At 40.8% G+C, this 20,518-nt stretch overlaps 1 protein-coding gene across 1 annotated transcript in view; it reads left to right on the top strand.

The window, feature by feature from the left end:
- FAM83F (family with sequence similarity 83 member F) overlaps positions 1 to 20,190 on the top strand; it is a 65,203-nt gene extending 45,013 nt beyond the window's left edge. The window contains exons 2-5 of the mRNA XM_069736900.1: positions 6,530 to 6,697; positions 8,574 to 8,695; positions 9,154 to 9,761; positions 16,869 to 20,190. Coding sequence (XP_069593001.1) covers positions 6,530 to 6,697; positions 8,574 to 8,695; positions 9,154 to 9,761; positions 16,869 to 16,933 — 963 coding nt within the window. The 3' untranslated portion in view covers positions 16,934 to 20,190. The remainder of the gene's footprint in view (positions 1 to 6,529; positions 6,698 to 8,573; positions 8,696 to 9,153; positions 9,762 to 16,868) is intronic.
- The last annotated feature ends 328 nt before the right edge of the window (positions 20,191 to 20,518 follow it).

Raw genomic sequence — 20,518 nt, 5'->3', positions numbered from 1 at the left:
GTTTGTGATCGCTTCTCTAAGATGGTCCATTTGGTACCCTTGTCTAAATTGCCTTCCTCCTCTGATTTGGTGCCATTGTTCTTCCAGCATGTGGTTCGTTTACATGGCATTCCGGAGAACATCGTTTCTGACAGAGGTTCCCAGTTTGTTTCGAGGTTTTGGCGAGACTTTTGTGCTAGGATGGGCATTGATTTGTCTTTTTCCTCGGTTTTCCATCCTCAGACAAATAGCCAGACTGAACGAACCAATCAGACCTTGGAAACATATCTGAGATGTTGTGTTTCTGCCGATCAGGATGATTGGGTGTCCTTTTTGCCTTTGCCTGAGTTCGCCCTTAATAATCGGGCCAGCTCGGCTACTTTGGTTTCGCCGTTTTTCTGCAATTCTGGTTTCCATCCTCGTTTCTCTTCAGGGCAGGTTGAGTCTTCTGACTGTCCTGGTGTGGATACTGTGGTGGATAGGTTGCAGCAGATTTGGACTCATGTGGTGGACAATTTGACATTGTCTCAGGAGAAGGCTCAACATTTAGCTAACCGCAGGCGCTGTGTGGGTCCCCGACTTTGTGTTGGGGATTTGGTTTGGTTGTCATCTCGTTATATTCCTATGAAAATTTCCTCTCCTAAGTTTAAGCCTCGTTTCATTGGTCCGTATAGGATTTCTGAGGTTCTTAATCCTGTGTCTTTTCGTTTGACCCTTCCAGCTTCTTTTTCCATCCATAACGTATTCCATAGGTCATTGTTGCGGAGATACGTGGCACCTGTGGTTCCATCCGTTGATCCTCCTGCCCCGGTTTTGGTTGAGGGGGAGTTGGAGTATATAGTGGAGAAGATTTTGGATTCTCGTATTTCGAGACGAAAAAACTCCAGTACCTGGTTAAGTGGAAGGGTTATGGTCAGGAAGATAATTCCTGGGTCTTTGCCTCTGATGTTCATGCTGCCGATCTGGTTCGTGCCTTTCATTTGGCTCATCCTGGTCGGCCTGGGGGCTCTGGTGAGGGTTCGGTGACCCCTCCTCAAGGGGGGGGTACTGTTGTGAATTCTGTGGTCAAGCTCCCTCCTGTGGTCATGAGTGGTACTTCGGCTGGTTCTGTCTATGAGCTTCCTCTGGTGGATGTGAGTGGGGCTGCGGCTTCTGAGTTTCCTTCCTCAGGTGACGAGGTTAAGTCGTTAGGTGCTGCTCTATTTAACTCCACCTAGTTCTTTGTTCCTGGCCTCCAGTCAATGTTCCAGTATTGGTCTTGCTCTCTCCTGGATCGTTCTTGTGGCCTGTCTGCCCTGCATAAGCTAAGTTTTGCTTGTGTTACTTTTGTTTGCTATATTTTCTGTCCAGCTTGCTATATTGGTTTTTCTTGCTTGCTGGAAGCTCTGAGACGCAGAGGAAGCACCTCCGTACCGTTAGTCGGTGCGGAGGGTCTTTTTGCCCGCTCTGCATGGTTGTTTGTAGGTTTTTGTGCTGACCGCAAAGCTATCTTTCCTATCCTCGGTCTATTCAGTAAGTCGGGCCTCATTTTGCTAAAATCTATTTCATCTCTGTGTTTGTATTTTCATCTTAACTCACAGTCATTATATGTGGGGGGCTGCCTTTTCCTTTGGGAAATTTCTCTGAGGCAAGGTAGGCTTATTTTTCTATCTTCAGGGCTAGCTAGTTTCTCAGGCTGTGCCGAGTTGCATAGGGAGCGTTAGGCGCAATCCACGGCTACCTCTAGTGTGGTATGTGTTGTGAATTCTGTGGCCAAGCTCCCTCCTGTGGTCGAGAGTGGTACTTCGGCTGGTTCTGTCTATGAGCTTCCTTTGGTGGATGAGAGTGGTACTGCGGCTTCTGGGTTTCCTTCCTCAGGTGATGAGGTTAAGTCGTTAGGTGCTGCTCTATTTAACTCCACCTGGTGCTTTGATCCTGGCCTCCAGTCAATGTTCTAGTATTGGTCTTGCTTCCTCCTGGATCGTTCCTGTGGCCTGTCTATCCTGCATAAGCTAAGTTTTGCTTGTGTTATTTTTGCTTGCTATTTTTTCTGTCCAGCTTGCTTTATTGGTTTTTCTTGCTTGCTGGAAGCTCTGAGACGCAGAGGGAGCACCTCCGTACCGTTAGTCGGTGCGGAGGGTCTTTTTGCCCCTCTGCGTGGTTGTTTGTAGGTTTTTGTGTTGACCGCAAAGCTATCTTTCCTATCCTCGGTCTATTCAGTAAGTCGGGCCTCACTTTGCTAAATCTATTTCTTCTCTGTGTTTGTATTTTCATCTTACTCACAGTCATTAAATGTGGGGGGCTGCCTTTTCCTTTGGGGAATTTCTCTGAGGCAAGGTAGGCTTATTTTTCTATCTTCAGGGCTAGTTAGTTTCTCAGGCTGTGCCGAGTTGCATAGGGAGCTTTAGGCGCAATCCACGGCTACCTCTAGTGTGGTGTGTTAGGATTAGGGATTGCGGTCAGCAGAGTTCCCACGTCTCAGAGCTCGTCCTTTGTTTTTGGTAATTATCAGGTCACTTTGTGTGCTCTGAACTTCAATGTCCATTGTGGTTCTGAATTACCTGTTCATAACAGGTATGATAGGATTAGGGATTGCGGTCAGCAGAGTTCCCACGTCTCAGAGCTCGTCCTATGTTGGTATCTATCAGGTCACTTTGTGTGCTCTTAACCACTAGGTTATCCTTTATTCCGCACGTAGGGGATAACTTGTGATTTGGGGATAACACATATAAGATCCTGTGACATATCTGTTTAATGTAACTTGGAAATAGTTTTACAATGATCAAGTCAATGCCTCCTGTCTGGAGAAAAGTTTGCAGTGAACAGTTTGACTGTGTCCCGAGAAATGCTGACTGTGCCTCCATGGGTGGGGACTTGCCCATATGGAACCACCTGCGTCGTTGTTGTGGCACAAGTCAATATTCGTGCACCCTCTTACCGGCCTGAGAAATCCCGATCATTACATCTTGCATCATACAGATCATCTGTATTGCATCCAATTTTTATGGGTATACTGCAACTATTAACCTAGAAAACTGCATTTGATCTCGTACATTTCAAAATGTTGTATAAATATGGATTCCACTTGAATGATGCACTTATGTAAAATATCTGTGGGAGTCAATGGAGGCTGGTTGTTGGCTGAGCTGCTTTTACCAAGATGGTACAATGTGATGATAAAGCCAGTAGTTTTTAACCAGTGTAAGTACATTGACGCGTTTCAGAGTCGGACCAACAACTTCATCCAGATAGTTCAGAAGTCAATTTTCTTGTGGATACGCAGAGTTTCATGCGCAGATTTGCCCCATGGAATTTCATTAGAAGCAGAAAATCGGCAGATAAAAAATGGATACTCAGAAACCCACTAAAATCACATAACTATATCAATTCAGTTCTGACAAAGCCAAATACCAGAAGTACCAAAAACAAAGCAGCTTAATTTAAAACATCACACAACAAACCCTAATTGGGTATGAAAAACCACAAAAGAAGGGTCAAGAGTATATTTACCAAAATGTTATCAATTTATTAATATTAAAATTATACAAAATTACATTAATCCAGAGTAGCACTACCAAAGCAGGTAGCATGGGGATTTTGTGAATCAAAGTATGGCATTGTTTACAACTGAAAAAATAGTAATACAATAGCTTGCAATTACTATGCTCTGTAAATAATGTTAGAGCACACTGAATACATGGGAGTCACCAATACCACGTTTCTAATAGTCCCATAAGGGGTCAAACTCCAAGTGAAGTGCCAGCGCCATAACTTACTTGGTATATCACAAAATTGAGCCCAGGCTGCTGCCTCTATGCGCGTTTCGCCCATCTTCGTCAGTAAGTTATGGCGCTGGCACTTTCACTTTGTCTATGGATAATCTGTTCAATTAACATGCACTAATATGCACTGTGGCACTTTATTCTAAGGAGTTATTTATATCCATGTCCCCTCTCCACTTGGAGAGTGCTACTCTGGATTAATGTAATTTTGTATAATTTTAATATTAATACATTGATAACATTTTGGTAAATATACAGTACTATTGACCCTTCTTTTGTGGTTTTTCATACCCAATTAGAATTTGTTGTGTGGTATTAATATTTTGAGTTTTTTTCATTACATAATCTCTTGATCTCCTCTTTGGGAAAATTTGTGCTTAATTTAAAACATGACATAACAAAAAGACAAATAAAAACACGCATTCAAAAACGCAAAGAAAAAAAGAGCCGTTGCCTAATTTACATAATATCAGACAAAAAAGGAAAAATTAAGCCTACTCATCTGTAAGTAGATTTAAAATGGACTCCTCTTTATTGATTCCTCCATTGAAATTTTATTTGTTTTGCTTCATGGTGAATGTGGCCTAAAGTGGATTTTTTATTTTTGTGGCTACATTCAAATTTCCGTTTTGGGATCTGTTTGTAATGGACTTCAGCACCTTTCTGTTTGCAATAAACGTCAGTGATCTTTTTTCCATCAGTTTTGCGCCGGCTGCAGACAAACATATGAAAAATCGTCCAAAATTCATCGAGAAAACTCGGCCAACTTTTTTTCTAATTTTCATCAGATTTTAATCCATGTGTCAGTTTTTTTACGTCTGTGTGCTATCCTCATGTGATCCATTTTCATACAACTACATAAAAAAGTACATGTTCAAATACAGTTTCCTTGGTTTGTAAAAGAATTCTGTCTGTAAAAATCAGATGCCAATCAGATGATCTGCATGGGATCCGATTTTTTTCATCCACCCATATACTAAAATGTGTGAGAATCAGATGAAAGTTGTGCATTTTGCGATTTTTTTTTTTCTCATGGAGAGTTGCACTAAAAAAAAATACCGTAGTTAATCTGAACAGCCCTATTGAATAACATGTCTGATTAAAAATCAGATCGTGAACGTTCATTTTATACGCTTGTCTGCATGAGCCCTAAAACTGATCCGTTTTCACAAGAGATCTCTGTGAATATTTCTAATGTTCGGCGCATGCACAGTGCATCAAAAAAGGGATCCGTTAAACGGAAAACATAATAGAGGACCATCTGTTATGATCATCTACTCATCGATTTTAAAGCATTTTTTTTTTATTAAAGAGAAAATAAAAAAATATTGTGCATGTAAAGTTTTTGGCTGTCCAGAAAATGGCTAGCAGATGGAACCAGGTTTGGACCGGCCCATAGGGTAACAAGAGAATCCCCCGGTGGGCCCCTGTGCAGATCTTGGCCCCAAAACCCCACTGTATGGACAGTACTTAGCATAATTCACTTGATTCAATATGTACAGGAAAAATGCAGCATCTCATCACTCAGTAACCATGCTACCCAGTTTATTATTATATAGATATATATGCAAATTTGTGAATGAGGGCAGTGTTTGGAAATATTGCCCACGTTTTCCCTTGAAGAATGAGTGTAATGTTGTAGTGTGTAATGTGAATTGTGACAAGCGTTGATATTGTGTATTGTGTGTTGCCTGAAGGTATGAAGAGCTGGAGTTAACGATTGGGACTAGCCCAGAGTGGGAGGGGCTTAACTAAATGGACAGTTTCCTGTCAGGACATCAGATAGGGCCTAGTGTCCATAGAAAGCAGACCTAACGTCTGATGTGAGCAGTGCACATGAAGTGGGTGTCCATAACGTGAGAGGAGACCAGGATAGAGGATAGCGAGATCCTAGCGGAAAGCAGGAGAGACGTGACAGAAAAGATAGAATGATCAATTGGGTCCTAGGTCAAAACGCTTAACAGCACAGCGCAGAATAAGACTCTTACTATCTGGACTGTGGTACTGAGCTGGGCTGTGGTAAAGTACTGAAGAGCGATGAAGATAGAGGACAAGCAAGTAACGAGGAATGAATTGATACGGTGCAGGAAAAATGCTGCATACTGTGAAGGAAATGTTCATCAAGATATGTGCGCTTTATCTACTGTATATAATCCCCACCAAGTTATCGTTTAGTAAAAAGTTTATTTTTGACTGGTGGTCTTTCTCATTGAACTGTCAGACACCTGGTCCTGGCCAACCCAAGTTATCGGTTACATGCGGCCTGCAAGGGCGCAGCACCCTCACAGCACAAGTCTACATACGCAGCCTGGACCCCCACCTTCATGTAACGTGCCGGGGCGTAAGAGATAAGTACCTCGCCCACGGCTATCGCCACACAACATGTTACAGCTGAATGTTTTATTTTGTTTTTTTCTGCTCTTCAAGTCAGAGCAAACGTAAATGTGAACACAATCTAATTCAAAGGTGACAAATAAAATGACTGTGCATCCTGTGAAAATCTTACCAAAAAGACCATCATAACGAAACAAAAAAAAATAATAATGGCCTTAGATTTACTAAAATAATACAATATTATATTTCAGAGCAGCTCAGAAAATCCCTGAAATGCAGTAAAACAATAAAACTGTTTAAAACTGCAATAAACATTCAAGCCATGTAGTAAACCCGCCAATATAGAGTCCTCTGACTAATGATGATGACGAGTATGTAACGGTGTATTGGCTCTTAATGGAGAAGTATTCTGTTTCTAAAACAATTGTTCAATGTCCATGTTCTCTTTGTCACAGGTAATTGCCATCGTAATGGACTATTTTACAGACAGAGAAGTGTTTCAAGATGTGTTGGATGCAGCGGACAAACGGAGAGTCCCGGTCTACATGATTCTGGGAGAGTCTGGTTTCAAGCATTTCCTGGAGATGTGTGAATTTATGCAACTGTCTGGATATATGCTCCGGGTAATAAAAATATGAGAAGAGATGAAAAACAAACAAACAGAAAAATAGACTATGGCCATCTCCTGCCAGGGAATAGCTATAGATGCAGAAGTAGCGGAAGTATCCAGGCCACAGTCCCGGAGGACATCTATTGCAGATTTTTGCACAATTTATTCCCAGCTTGGTCCAAATCTTCTGAGTTGGATTAGGAAATAAATAGGAATAGAAAAAAAATGACCTAGTACCTAGTGCATGTCTTTACTGCTGGCATAACACCGTAGACCAGCATTGTATGGGGTGTTTCTTTACTCTTTAGTAGAGTTGAGTACATTTTTCAAAATTCATTTCCGATTATGATCGGTGGTGGATATTGTTATTCACCGAGCACAGCCGAACGTCTTTGGGGTCAATGGGAGTAGAAATGACTGACAATGTTCGGAACCGATCATCAAACATAAATTCAGCACAAATAGGGTAACAATATGGCACGAATATGGCAAATTCAGATTCGGCGACCGATTCCGAACATATTCGCTCAACTCTACTCTTTAGTTCATTAAAGCACTGATAACTGATGGAGAAACAAAGAAGGGGACTGGCCTAGCAATTGACCTGAATCAGGTAGCCAGTCTCCTTCATAGCGTGCCATTGGATAGAGAGTGGAAAGGGGGCATTTATTGTACAGGAAGAACAAAACACTGCATGATGTATATTTTCTTTGTCAAGGACAAAGCAAAAAAAAACAAAAGAAAACAAAAAAAAACAAAAGGGACATTGCAAACATTTCAAAAGTTAAATATAACAAAAACAATGAATAGACAAAACAACCATTAATTATCATTATTATTTTTGTAATTTATATTTTATATGTAGTACTATCTGACCTAGCATACAGTAGGTAGTATATAAAAGGACATGTACACTAAATATACAATAAAAAGGGTTTTTTTACTGCCAACTCTTAAAAATCATTAATGTATTTGCAAGTTAACCTCATAGCTGCAGGTTAAAAGTTTTTTTTTTCTGGTGATAGCATCCATTTAAAAGGAGTTATCTGGGACTTTGCATATTTTTCGCTATGGAGCTAAGAACTTACTGGCAGATAATTGTTAACTGACAAGTAATTCTCAGCTCTGCCGGACAGCAACTGACGGCCATTGTTGCTTCTGGTGATGTCACGTTGTCAAAGCAGTTGTCTCTCCCGCTTGCCAATTTTATGCTAATTGACAGCTGGCTCCCCGCTGCCTAGCTGCAGGGTGACAGCTGTCAATCAGCAAGACATCAGTCATGCCCCATCGACACAGCAGAGTTGCTGTGTTAACTCGAGACCAAATTAAGGAGCAGGATCACAGTCATGAGCAGTCCATGACCACTCTGAGCCATCACAGATTGGCGCCAGGCAGAACAAGCAGATACTTCGAAACGATCTGCCTGTCAGTTCTTAGACATATAGGGAAAAATAAGCAAAGTCCCAAATAACCCTTTCATGCTTATGAGAGCACCGTTCTGAGTCTTATTGACTTACATTGAGAAAGTACCTTCTGGTCCACATAGAAGAAGTTTTGTGAGCCCATTGGTCAAAGGTGCGGTCACATGATGCAGGAGAGGATTGAAGTGGCGTTAGAAATGGCAGAAGACAGCAATGGGTAAGTATTTTAATGCACACACACATAATTAAGAAAAATGGATGGGGAAATTAAAAATACTGCAGCAGTTGGTTTAATAATAGTGTCTTTCGGGAAAATGGAGATTCCTACTTGCATAATGTACTCACAAAAACATAACGCTAGTGCCCATATAATGCTACCATAGAATTATGTAGTATCTATATACTAAAGTCATACAGAGAAGACAATATAACAAAGTACTCACAACTATTTTTTTCTTCACTGTGTAGAATTTGCGAGTCAGGTATGTTACAGGGGTTGGATTCTACGTGACCCCTGGGAAGATCCGAGGCTCCATCTCACATAAATACATGATGGTGGATGGCGATAAAGTTGCCTTTGGTTCATTCAGGTAATGTTTTACACATATTTTATAATGTTGCATATTTGATGCAATCTGTAGTGACCCATTTTATGCTAATCTTTATTTTTATTATTACTAATAATAATTATCTGATGAACGAAGGGATTTTTAATTCTATAGTGTGCAGCTCGCGGAGATCACAGGTAAGAAGACCACGCCGCTAGCAGGCTCTATGCTTTAACACACACTCGTGGTGCTCTGACACTATTCAGATCCGACCAACCTCGGTCTATCTCTACTTCTCCCATGCAAAGCTTCATCTTCTAGCAGCATGGGTGAGAGCACAGTTCGAACCAGCGCCATAACGAGAGCACCTCTCCCTGCAAAGTAGATAGCTGAGAGACGGGACCGGTGTGCCCCTGAAGAAATTTAAGTTGAGACTACCCGTTCAAGTCTTTTGTGGCATTATTCTGTTGGCTTATGTGTTCATCTTTCTTCCATCGCAGGTTAACATGGTCATCTTTAAGAGTGGATCGCAGCATAATGACACTGCTGTCCGGCCAATATGCTGAACCATTTGACGTGGAATTTTGTGAACTTTACGCAATATCAGAGGAAGTTAATCTTTACAAAGAGCTGGGACTCCCTGATACTCGACCCAGTCCGATGTTGGGAGCAAGGCAACGTTCTTCTACTATTGCTCGCAAACTCATCAATCCTAAGTATTCGTTAGTAGTGGGAAGAAGCCCAGCACCAGGTGAAATGCTAAGATTTGGAACGCCAAATCCACCAGACAAGGAGGAAAGTGAAGGGGATAAAAGAATGGAAAAATTCCTTGAGGAGCTGATAACTATAGAGCAGGACATTCCAGAAATTGTGGATTTAAAAAGTCTTCCAAAGGTGGCTGTCATGCCAAATGGACAGCCTGGCAAAACTTCAGAAGACAATCGGACAAATAAATCACCCAAAAAAACAAGCTCAAAGTTTTTCAAAAGGCCTCAACCAAACATTCAGGAAAAAGAGGTGGATGGAGGGTTCGTAATAGTAAATAAACCAAAACTTGATCTAAGTCAAACGAATAACTCCAAGAGGCAACAAGATATGAAAGCTTCAGGTAAGACACCAAAACTTTGCAATTATTTGCAATAGTAAGAAAATACACATCCGCACTGCCGTTATTGGTTAGACCCTTATACCTCTGTTTTGCTGTAATATTTTGCTGTATATTGCCTTTTTTACAAAAAAAGATCCCACCAGGGTGCTGCTTCTAAAACAGTTCATAAAGAATCTCAAGAAAAAGGAAAAAAGTGAAGCGCACTCACCGGTGATGAACCATCAGATTTTCTTGAGATTCTTTGCAATTATTTTCTACCATTTTATTTCCAACAAGCTGTTACACACAGTTGACTTTTTTACATGCATTTTTTAATCTAAAACAAAAAACATTTTTGCATTTCTTGTTAGTTTCCTAATCACTTTTTCAACACTTTTGGCTTTCCCTTGACTTGGTCTTCCCTTGACTTGGTCTTCTCCCGACTTTGCTCAGTGGATGACTTCACAAACTCCCCTCTCCCGCTCTCTGACCACAACCTTCTTTCATTCTCTATCAAGAACTGCCATCCCGCTCAGGTCACCCCCACTTTCCACACCTATAGAAACATACAGGCCATTAACACCCAGAAACTTATGATGAACTTGCAGTCCTCATTGGCCCCTATTTCCTCCATCTCATGTCCTGATTCTGCATTGAAGCATTACAATGAAACCCTGCAAAGTGCTCTGGATGAAGCTGCTCCTCCTATACATAAAACAACTCGGCACAGACGGCAACAACCGTGGCACACGCTGCAAACACGTTTCCTGCAGCGGTGCTCCAGGTGCGCAGAACGTCTGTGGAGAAAATCTAATCTACCCGAAGATTTCATCCATTATAAGTTCATGCTAAAGACATACAATTCTGCCCTTCACCTCTCCAAACAAACCTACTTCAACACCCTCATCACCTCCCTGTCCAATAACCCTAAACGTCTTTTTGACACGTTCCAGTCCCTACTCAACCCAAGAGAGCAGGCCCCAACCACGGATCTCCGTGCTGACGATCTGGCCAATTACTTCAAAGAAAAAATTGACCACATTCGACAGGAAATCATCTCCCAATCTCTTCATACCATGCACTGTCCTCCCTCCCCCACTGCATCTAGTTCACTCTCTGACTTTGAAGCAGTTACAGAAGAAGAAGTAAGCAGGCTCCTTGCATCTTCTCGCCCGACCACTTGCACCAGTGACCCCATTCCGTCACATCTCCTCCAGTCCCTTTCCCCGGCTATCACCTCTCACCTAACAAAAATATTCAACCTTTCCCTCACTTCCGGTATTTTTCCCTCCTCATTTAAGCATGCCATCATACATCCATTACTTAAAAAACCATCCCTCGATCAAAACTGTGCCGCTAATTATAGACCTGTCTCTAATCTTCCCTTCATCTCTAAACTCCTCGAACGCCTGGTCCACTCCCGTCTTACCCGCTATCTCTCAGATAACTCTCTTCTCGACCCTCTTCAATCTGGCTTCCGCTCTTTACACTCTACTGAAACTGCCCTCATTAAAGTCTCTAATGACCTACTAACAGCTAAATCTAATGGTCACTACTCCATGCTAATTCTCTTGGATCTCTCTGCAGCATTCGACACTGTGGATCATCAGCTCCTCCTCACTATGCTCCGCTCCATCGGCCTCAAGGACACCGTTCTCTCCTGGTTCTCCTCCTATCTCTCTGACCGATCCTTCACTGTATGTTTTGCTGGTTCCTCCTCCTCTCACCTTCCCCTTACTGTTGGGGTTCCTCAAGGATCAGTCCTAGGCCCCCTACTCTTCTCGTTGTATACTGCCCCTATTGGACAAACAATCAGTAGATTTGGTTTCCAGTACCATCTCTATGCTGACGACACCCAATTATACACTTCTGCTCCCGATATCACACCGACCTTTTTAGAAAACACCAGTGATTGTCTTACCGCTGTCTCTAACATCATGTCCTCCCTCTATCTGAAACTAAACCTGTCAAAAACTGAACTCCTCGTGTTCTCTCCCTCTACTAACCTACCTTTGCCTGACATTGCCATCTCCGTGTGCGGTTCCACCATTACTCCAAAGCAACATGCCCGCTGCCTTGGGGTCATCCTTGATTCTGACCTTTCATTCACCCCCTACATCCGATCACTGGCTCGCTCTTCTTACCTGCATCTCAAAAACATTTCTAGAATTCGCCCTTTTCTTAATTTCGACTCTGCAAAAACTCTGACTGTTTCACTTATTCATTCTCGTCTGGATTATTGTAACTCTCTACTAATCGGTCTCCCTCTTGCAAAACTCTCCCCGCTCCAATCTGTCCTGAATGCTGCAGCCAGGATCATATTCCTCACCAACCGTTACACCGATGCCTCTACCCTGTGCCAGTCATTACACTGGCTACCCATCCACTCCAGAATCCAGTACAAAACTACTACCCTCATCCACAAAGCACTCCATGGCTCAGCACCACCCTACATCTCCTCCCTGGTATCAGTCTACCACCCTACCCGTGCCCTCCGCTCCGCAAATGACCTCAGGTTAGCATCCTCAATAATCAGAACCTCCCACTCCCGTCTCCAAGACTTTACACGTGCTGCGCCGATTCTTTGGAATGCACTAGCTAGGTTAATACGATTAATCCCCAATCCCCACAGTTTTAAGCGTGCCCTAAAAACTCATTTGTTCAGACTGGCCTACCGCCTCAATGCATTAACCTAACGATCCCTGTGTGGCCTATTTATAATAAAAAAAAAAAAAAAGGTTCCTCGCATCATGTTCTCATACACTTTATGCAGTATTAGCCCTCTGTGTCTGTACTGCTACATACTTAGGCAGGTAACTGGTTCATGCAGCTTTACATGAACACCTGAGCCTTACACTATAGCTGGTCCGAATAACTAAAGCAATTGTTACCATCCACCTCTCGTGTCTCCCCTTTTCCCCATAGTTTGTAAGCTTGCGAGCAGGGCCCTCACTCCTCCTGGTATCTGTTTTGAACTGTATTTCTGTTATGCTGTAATGTCTATTGTCTGTACAAGTCCCCTCTATAATTTGTAAAGCGCTGCGGAATATGTTGGCGCTATATAAATAAAATTATTATTATTATTATTATTTCCCATATTGTATTTGAAAAGTATTGAGTGTCTTCAGAGTAAAAGCCTGAAGAATGGTCAGGTCATGTTTTTTTCACCGAATGGCGTCTTTGGGAACCTGAAGAGGTTAAAAGATTCCCAAAAGACTGAACAGCAAGTCTTTTTACATAAAATTGCACATGTTCATACTTTGAGCTTTTTTGAAGCCCTTTTTCAGGCAAGTTTAAGAACTAACCCACCTGATAAAAAAAGTTGTGTGCTCATGCTCTAAGGGTGTATTTACAAATATCACTTTGAGCTACAATCTAGCCTTTAGGTGACCATACACACTAGTCAAAAGTTAGTTGAGCCTCACAGTTTGCCAAGAATGGCTGACACAACCTGAAGTACATGGGTATTTCCTGACTATCCTTGGACAGCATATGTTCTGCCAGCAGGTTTTTTTTATATGTGTATGGCCATCTTTATATAACTGAGAGTAAAGAGGACCAACATCCTGGGTAGTTTTTGGTCAGTTTACTGCTATTATTATAAAATGTGAATGTGATCATATAAAAGACAACACCATGGATGTTAGTTGTATTTTTTTTTCTATGATGTCAGATATATTTTTTTTTTTATAAAAAATCGTCCCAAAGCAGCAAAATATGTTGACATAAATGTACTGCTCTAAATGTTAAATTAATATTTGGTACTTTGAGGTGATTGGGAGCAAATTCCTAAAATGTAAATTTTGGAAGTTTGTCACAATACAAAAAGGCTCTTTCATACAAATGAGTAAATGAAAAAAAAAATTAAAGTGGTTTTCCTGGCCGAGAAAATTTTTTTCGACAGGCACTGTATCATGCTGAATCTTAATGGCTGGTAATATACACACTGTTAGCGCTCATACTCATCTGCGAGGAAAATGAAAATGAAATGCAATACGATAAAAAAATAAGATTGCACTTTAACCAATATTAATCTATGATTCAATGTTTATCTGCAGTTTTTTTTCTCAGCTCAGTTTGGGCTGAGAAAAAAATTGCAGCATGCTGCAATTGTCCTCATATCTCGGACGAGACTCGCCAATGCAAATTAATGGGTGTGATAAAAAAAAAAATCGAACGGCACTCGGAACATGTGCCGTTCAATCTTTACACACCCATGTCCTTGAAAACCCAACATTTCAGCAGCCGTGTACATTAAAATCGCAGCGTGACCTGATAAAGAAGAATAGATATATATACACATATAGAATAGATAGATATAAAGACGTCAGTAACATTTATATTGAGTACTGTGCTTGTGCAGCTTACTGTACATGTATTTTTTACAAAATTATTTTCTGAAAAAAAGGGCATGGGATCCTCAGACATTTTATTAACCAGCAGAGGGAAAGCAGACAGCTTGGGGCCTATGTTTATAGCCAGGGAAGGGGGTAATACCCATGGAGGTTCCGAGGCTATTAATATCATCTCACAGCTGTATACTTAGCCTTTCCTGGTTACTAACTCCTTTCCCACCTGGACTCCACCTGAATGCTACAGGCTCCGGCGATGAGCATGCAACTTTTCCGGCACATGACAGCTGATCTAATCCCTCCCTGGAATCCCTCAGCGGCTGCTAACATGTAAAATGTCGCTGTCAATCTATGAGAGCGGCATTTAACATGCTCGCGTTGGAAGTGCGTTGCAAACCCTTCCCATCGGTGCCCGTGTCACATGACCGCGGGTTGCCGATGGTTTGGCATGACAACTCGGGATCTGCAGGCGACCCCATGGTTGTCATTGCCGGATTGCTATGAGCCCAGCGGTCGGCGCTCATAGCCATAGCAATTGATCATTTTATCCCCACTGTGTGTAGCACAAGAGATCGTAAGATCAGAGCTTCTAGTCTCCCAGACTACTGAAGCAATTAAAAGGTAAAAAATAGTTTTAAAAAATATTTGAAATATATATATAAAATTTCAAATCACCCCCCATTCGCCCCTTTCAAAATAAAACAATAAAAAATACACATATTTAGTATCGCCGCATTCAAAATCACCTGATCTATCAAGATATAAAAAGAATTAATTAGATCGGTAAACGGCATTAAGAGTAAAACCGTCAGAATTACTTATTTTGGTCACTTCAACATTGCGTTAAAATACAATAACGGGCAATCAAAAGATCGTATCTGCGCGAAAATGGTAGGAAAGAAAACGTCATCTCGGCGCACAAAAAATAAACCCTCACTCAGCCCCAGGTCAATAAAAATGGAGTCTGGGTCTCGGAAAATGGCGATTTTTTTCTTTAATTTTTTTTTAGAAACTCTGGATTTTTTTCACCACTTAAAGGGACTCTGTCACCTGAATTTGGCGGGCCCTGTGTCCGGTCTGATGGGCGGTGTTTTCTCTTCTTTCATTCACCCCTCACTTTCCCGCTGGCCGCAATATTTTCTTGGATTTGAGTAGGTTTCCTCCATAGTACACGTGTGCGCAATGCGATCTTGCCCAACTGCGGGCAAACCTGAAAAGCATTAGTGCGCATGCGCAGTGAAATACTTCCGGGACATAGTGCGGCGGCACATGCGCACTAATGCTTTTCGGCTTTGCCCGCAGTTGGGCAAAGCATACTACGCGTGCGCAAGGCAACATTGCATTGCGCATGCATGTACTACAGAGGAAACCTACTCAAATCCAAGAAAATATTGCGGCCAGCGGGAAAGGAAGGGGTAAATGAAAGAAGAGAAAACACCGCCCATCGGACCAGACACAGGGCCCGCCAAATTCAGGTGACAGAGTCCCTTTAAATAAAAAAGAACCTAGACATGTTTTTTATCTATGAACTTATAATGACCTGGAGAGTCATATTGATAGGTCAGTTTTAGCTTTTAGTGAACGTGATGAAAAAAAAAAACAACTAAGGAATTGCACCTTTTTTGCAATTTCACTGCACTTCCCATTTTCCAGTACACTGTTTGGAAAACCAATGATGTCGTTCAAAAGTACAACTTGTCTTGCAAAAAAACAAGTCCTCACATGGCTATATTGACGGAAAAGTAAAAAGTTATCTCTGGGAAGAAGGGAAGCAAAAATGCGGAAACTCAAAATCGGAAAAACCCAAGGTCAAGAAGGAGTTAAAATGGGGGACCCCCCAAAAAAATTACTTAGGGCTACCCTATAATTGATAACCCACAAAGTCTAAATAGACAGCTGCCAGCTGATATTAATAGCCTAGGAAGGGGCCATGGATATTGGCCCACTCCCAGACTAAAAACATCATCTCTCAGCCACCCCTGAAAAGGCACATACATAAGATTCGCCAATTGTGGTACTTAGCCCCCCTCTCCCATTTGCCCTGGTGGGGTCATAGTATTGGTGTTGATGTCAGCTTTGTAATGACAGCCGACATCAAGCCCAGGGTTTTAGTAATGGAGAGGCATCTATAAGACACCCCCATTACTAACCCCATAGTCAAATTGTCAAACAAAATAAAATCTTTTATTTGGACTAATGACACAGACCTCTTAATTGACTCTAAATTTACGAAACACACGTATACTCACCTCAGCGCCTCATCCACTGAAGCCAATGTCCGCTGTAAAAGAATTAAAATAATAAGCAACCATGTTCCTCACCTGTCCGATGCGAAGATAATAAGCGCCTGACTCTGCTGAATTAAGATGGCAGGTTGAATTATTGCATGATGTGACTATACAGCTTACGATCCAGCAGAGATACTGAGCTGCGCGTGCTCGCTCATCGCCTCGGGGTGACGTGGTAAAGTTAAGCGGGGTTCATAGCCAATTAACTCCTTTCATCTCACTGACGTCACCGCGAGCAAGTTTTCACGCTTGTGATATTGTCAAAAAGGTCATCAGGGTTCAGAGCCAATGAACTCCGTTCAACTCAATGACGTCAGCACGAGCGCCGTTAGAACTTTTCCCACGCTGACGTAATTGAGTTGAAAGCAGATGATACAGGAAAAGTGAGCCACCAATGGAAATATTGTTTTATCACATTACGTCCACTTTGTTGCATATATATATTGCTATATCTATAGGTAATATTATTTTTGCCTTCCTCCCAACAGGTAACATCAGTCCAGTCTCTACTAAAAGTGAAAAAACAAAGCAAGACAAATGCACGATATCCTGAAGCATGGAAACATCCGAAAAGAATGGAGCAAACTTGTATATATATTTATTGCAGATGGGAAAGTGATAATAAAATAAAGTTCTCCCAGGAAATTCTGTTAAAGGGATTGTGAAAAAAGTAGTGGTAGTAGCCCTCTTTATGAGCTCTGTATGTTTAGTGATATGACCAGGTGTACCAGAAATATAGATCAATTTCATCTGTTCTAACAATATTTTCGATAATATATGCAGTCGAGCGACAGCGAAAATGGCCCTGACTGTGGAGCTGGTGGCAAATGGTGCACAATATGTTTAAGGATTTGGCAGGATTTCCGTCATTAGACTCTTAAGAATAATGCAAACCTAAACAAAAATCTGATCACTTTAATAATGAGTAAAAAATACATAAAATGATAACCAATGAGAAGGGTGAGCTAGTCTTTCAAATTCCTATATTGGTTCAATTAAAAAAAAAACATAGGTCACAGGCATGGAGCCTGCAGGTTAGCTATTGATTTTTGTCTTTTACTTACCTAATGAATATAATTTATATGTGAAACATTTAAAAATAGTAACTTTTTAATTGTTCTTTCATTGATCAATATTACACGTGCAAATAAGAAACTTTGTAATACATCTTATCAGAGAAATCTGCTTCTTTCTCCACCAGTACTGATCATTTATTCTTAAAATCCTCAATTGAGGACAGATTTTGCCATAACTGAGGTAGATGAGTTAGTTGCTCATAAAGTTCTATGGAGAAATGTAACTCCTCCCCCTTGCCCATTGAAAGTTTAAAAGCTCCCGCTGTCATCTCATATCTCAAAATTGGAACATCAGTCTTTACTGAATATATATTTTACCTATGACTTGAATATTTAATCCGGGAGGTGAAAGAAGCAGCTTTCTCTAAGATATATTAGAAATTTTGGTGTTTTCATATTTTATTGATTTATGAAGTAAAAATTAAAACAACGGTTACTTTTATAACATCGATTGGTTCTATGTTTACATTCAGATGTACCAATAAATGCCAAAAATATAAACTGGTAGGTGAACGCAATAAGCTAGCGGCCAGCTGGAGTGTGATATACTGTATATTATTAATGGTCTTCAGCTCTAACTCAAGCCATGGCCACTTGATGAAGGTTCCATCTTGTGCAAGCCTAGGTAGGTCCACCAGGGTCTTCTCCACCATTATCTTGATAGTGTCAAGCCATCATGTTGATAGTCTTCCTCTTCGTCTTGTTCCTTCTATTCTTCTGATCATGATGTCCTCCTCCAGTGATTGCTCTCTTCGTATGATGCGTCAAAAATAGGCAAGTCGTAGCTTGGTGATCCTTGATTCCAGTGACATGTCTGGCTTGATTTGTTCCTAAATTGATTTGTTTGTTCTTCTTGCCATCCATGGTATTGATATCATCCTTCTCCAGCACCACATTTCGAAGGCGTTGATTCTTCTTCTGTCTTGTCTGCGTTTAAAACTGGTTATATCCCCTGAGCCCTACAGTTGCTCTCTTCCAATCTTTGGATTGGTGCAAGGAACTGTTACACAGCGAGCTCAGCTGTAGTCATCCCCCGGTACATTAATTAACAGCCTACTCAGAGGAGTGATTACATCCCCCTGCATTGAACAATGAGAGGAAGCGAGCAGCTGCAGGGAGAATATAACTTCATCTTCTCCCTTTAGCCGCTGATACAGGAAGGCAGGAAGGTAGGAGTTAAATGTTGCTTGCCTGCAGATTACCCCTATATCTGCAGCTAAATAGCATTTTTTAGGGACATGACCGATTACTATTAAAAAGTGCACTAAACTAAATCCTGCTCTGTCCCTGCCAGATATATGGCACAAGGAATGGTATATACACGGGGAGAGTTTCTGAGCATGTGCACACTAACTGCGTGGTGTGATCAACAAGAAGAAATACTAGTAAAACAGGTTTAAAGGGACCGCACGGCACAAAGTAAAAGCCCTTGTGTTTTAAATACCTTAGTGGATCAGTTTTTAAAAAAAAAGTATTCAATTTTTCTCTTTATAAGTGGCTATAAGAAACAAGAATACACTGCAATCACATTTAGGTAGTTAATGAATAAACACACAGTTTTAATTTTTATTCCATTAATCAATAGTACATATGAAAATAAGAAACTTTGTAATATATCTTATCGGAGAAATTGCTTCTTATTCCACCATGAATGGTTCTTCATTTTAAAGTTCTCAATTCACGAGTAAAATCTGTGTTCAGTGAAGACTTATTTCTACATTACCGGGGTAGAGGGAGGGAGGAGTTAGAGGCGGAGCTCCACTTTACTCCTCCCCCTCCTGTCTACATAAAATCTTATGAGCACTAACTGTCACCTCCTATCTCAGTAATGTAACAATCTGTCTTTGCTAAATACAGATTTTACCTGTGAATTAAGAATTTTGGAAATGAACGCTGAATCCTAGCGGAGAAAGAAGCAGATTTCTCTGATGAGATATACTACAAAGTTGCTTATTTTTGTGCAAATGATTAATTTATGAACTAAAAATGGAAATGAGGGTTAGTCTTTAAGTCAAAACTCATGCATTAGTCTTGAGACCCAATGTAAACTCTGTAATGGGGCCCCTAGCTAGCATGCTTTTTTTTTAGAAAACTGTCTTCATATATGACAAGGGACTTTCGGTCCCCTCCAGGCAGTAGTGTTCAGATGTTCCTGCTACCACTGCATAGCTTCAGCTCCTGTCAACACTAACAAGAGAAAATTGCTTCCTACTGGTATTAAGGTGTTTATTCACTATTGCATTTTTGGCTATTTTTCATCTTGTTTTTCTTTTTTATTTAAAGATGTTTTATTTTTTTTGCGAAATTCTTTTTTTAAGTTGTGCCAATTTTGTCTATTTTCTACCTGTTTGTAATTTTTGTTTGTTCGCTATGGTGGGCATGTTTTTTTGTTACTCAAATATTTGCGGCCAATTCATCATTTTGAAACTTTTTTTTTTTTTTAAAGGCTACATTTTTGCTTGATTATTCCAGTCCCCACCTCCACAGAGTAATTTTTGAGCAAATCATAGAAGTGTTGTCTACATTTTACTGCAGATTTTGACTCCTAGGTTAAGGTCCCTTGATGAGTTTTCGACGCTGTGTGCAAATAATGCAACATCTAAAATGCAACATCTAAAAGTTCCAACAAAGTGGATAAAATGTATAGAAGTGTCATGCCCACTGTGCTTTTCTTATGCAGAGTAAACTGTCCTGTGGTGCATTTTTGAAATCTACAACATGACAATTTCTCTTACGAGTACGTTATGTACGGATTTTCTCTATAGACTCGAATTAAATGTGGAAAGGCCGAAAGATTAAAAAAAAACATGTTTTAATCTGTTTTGCTTTGGAAATGCACTGAAAACATGTAATCTGCACACGACTGGTTCAATAAAGTTCTGTCAAGGCAAAATACCGGTAAGTATTAAAAAAAAATCAGTTTTATATAAAACATAATACACTAAACAAAAGTAAAAAATGTGATAAAAACGCGTCTGAAAAAAATGCACTCAAAAGCGCAATGGAGAAAAATGCAAGTAGCCTAATAGGTGACAAAATGGTGTAAAAAATTCAGCAAACAC

The sequence above is a fragment of the Ranitomeya imitator genome, chromosome 8 (assembly GCF_032444005.1).
Source record: "Ranitomeya imitator isolate aRanImi1 chromosome 8, aRanImi1.pri, whole genome shotgun sequence".
Taxonomy (NCBI): Eukaryota; Metazoa; Chordata; class Amphibia; order Anura; family Dendrobatidae; genus Ranitomeya; species Ranitomeya imitator.
The sequence above is the reverse complement of the archived record's forward strand: the minus strand, read 5'-3'. Positions and strand labels throughout refer to the sequence as shown.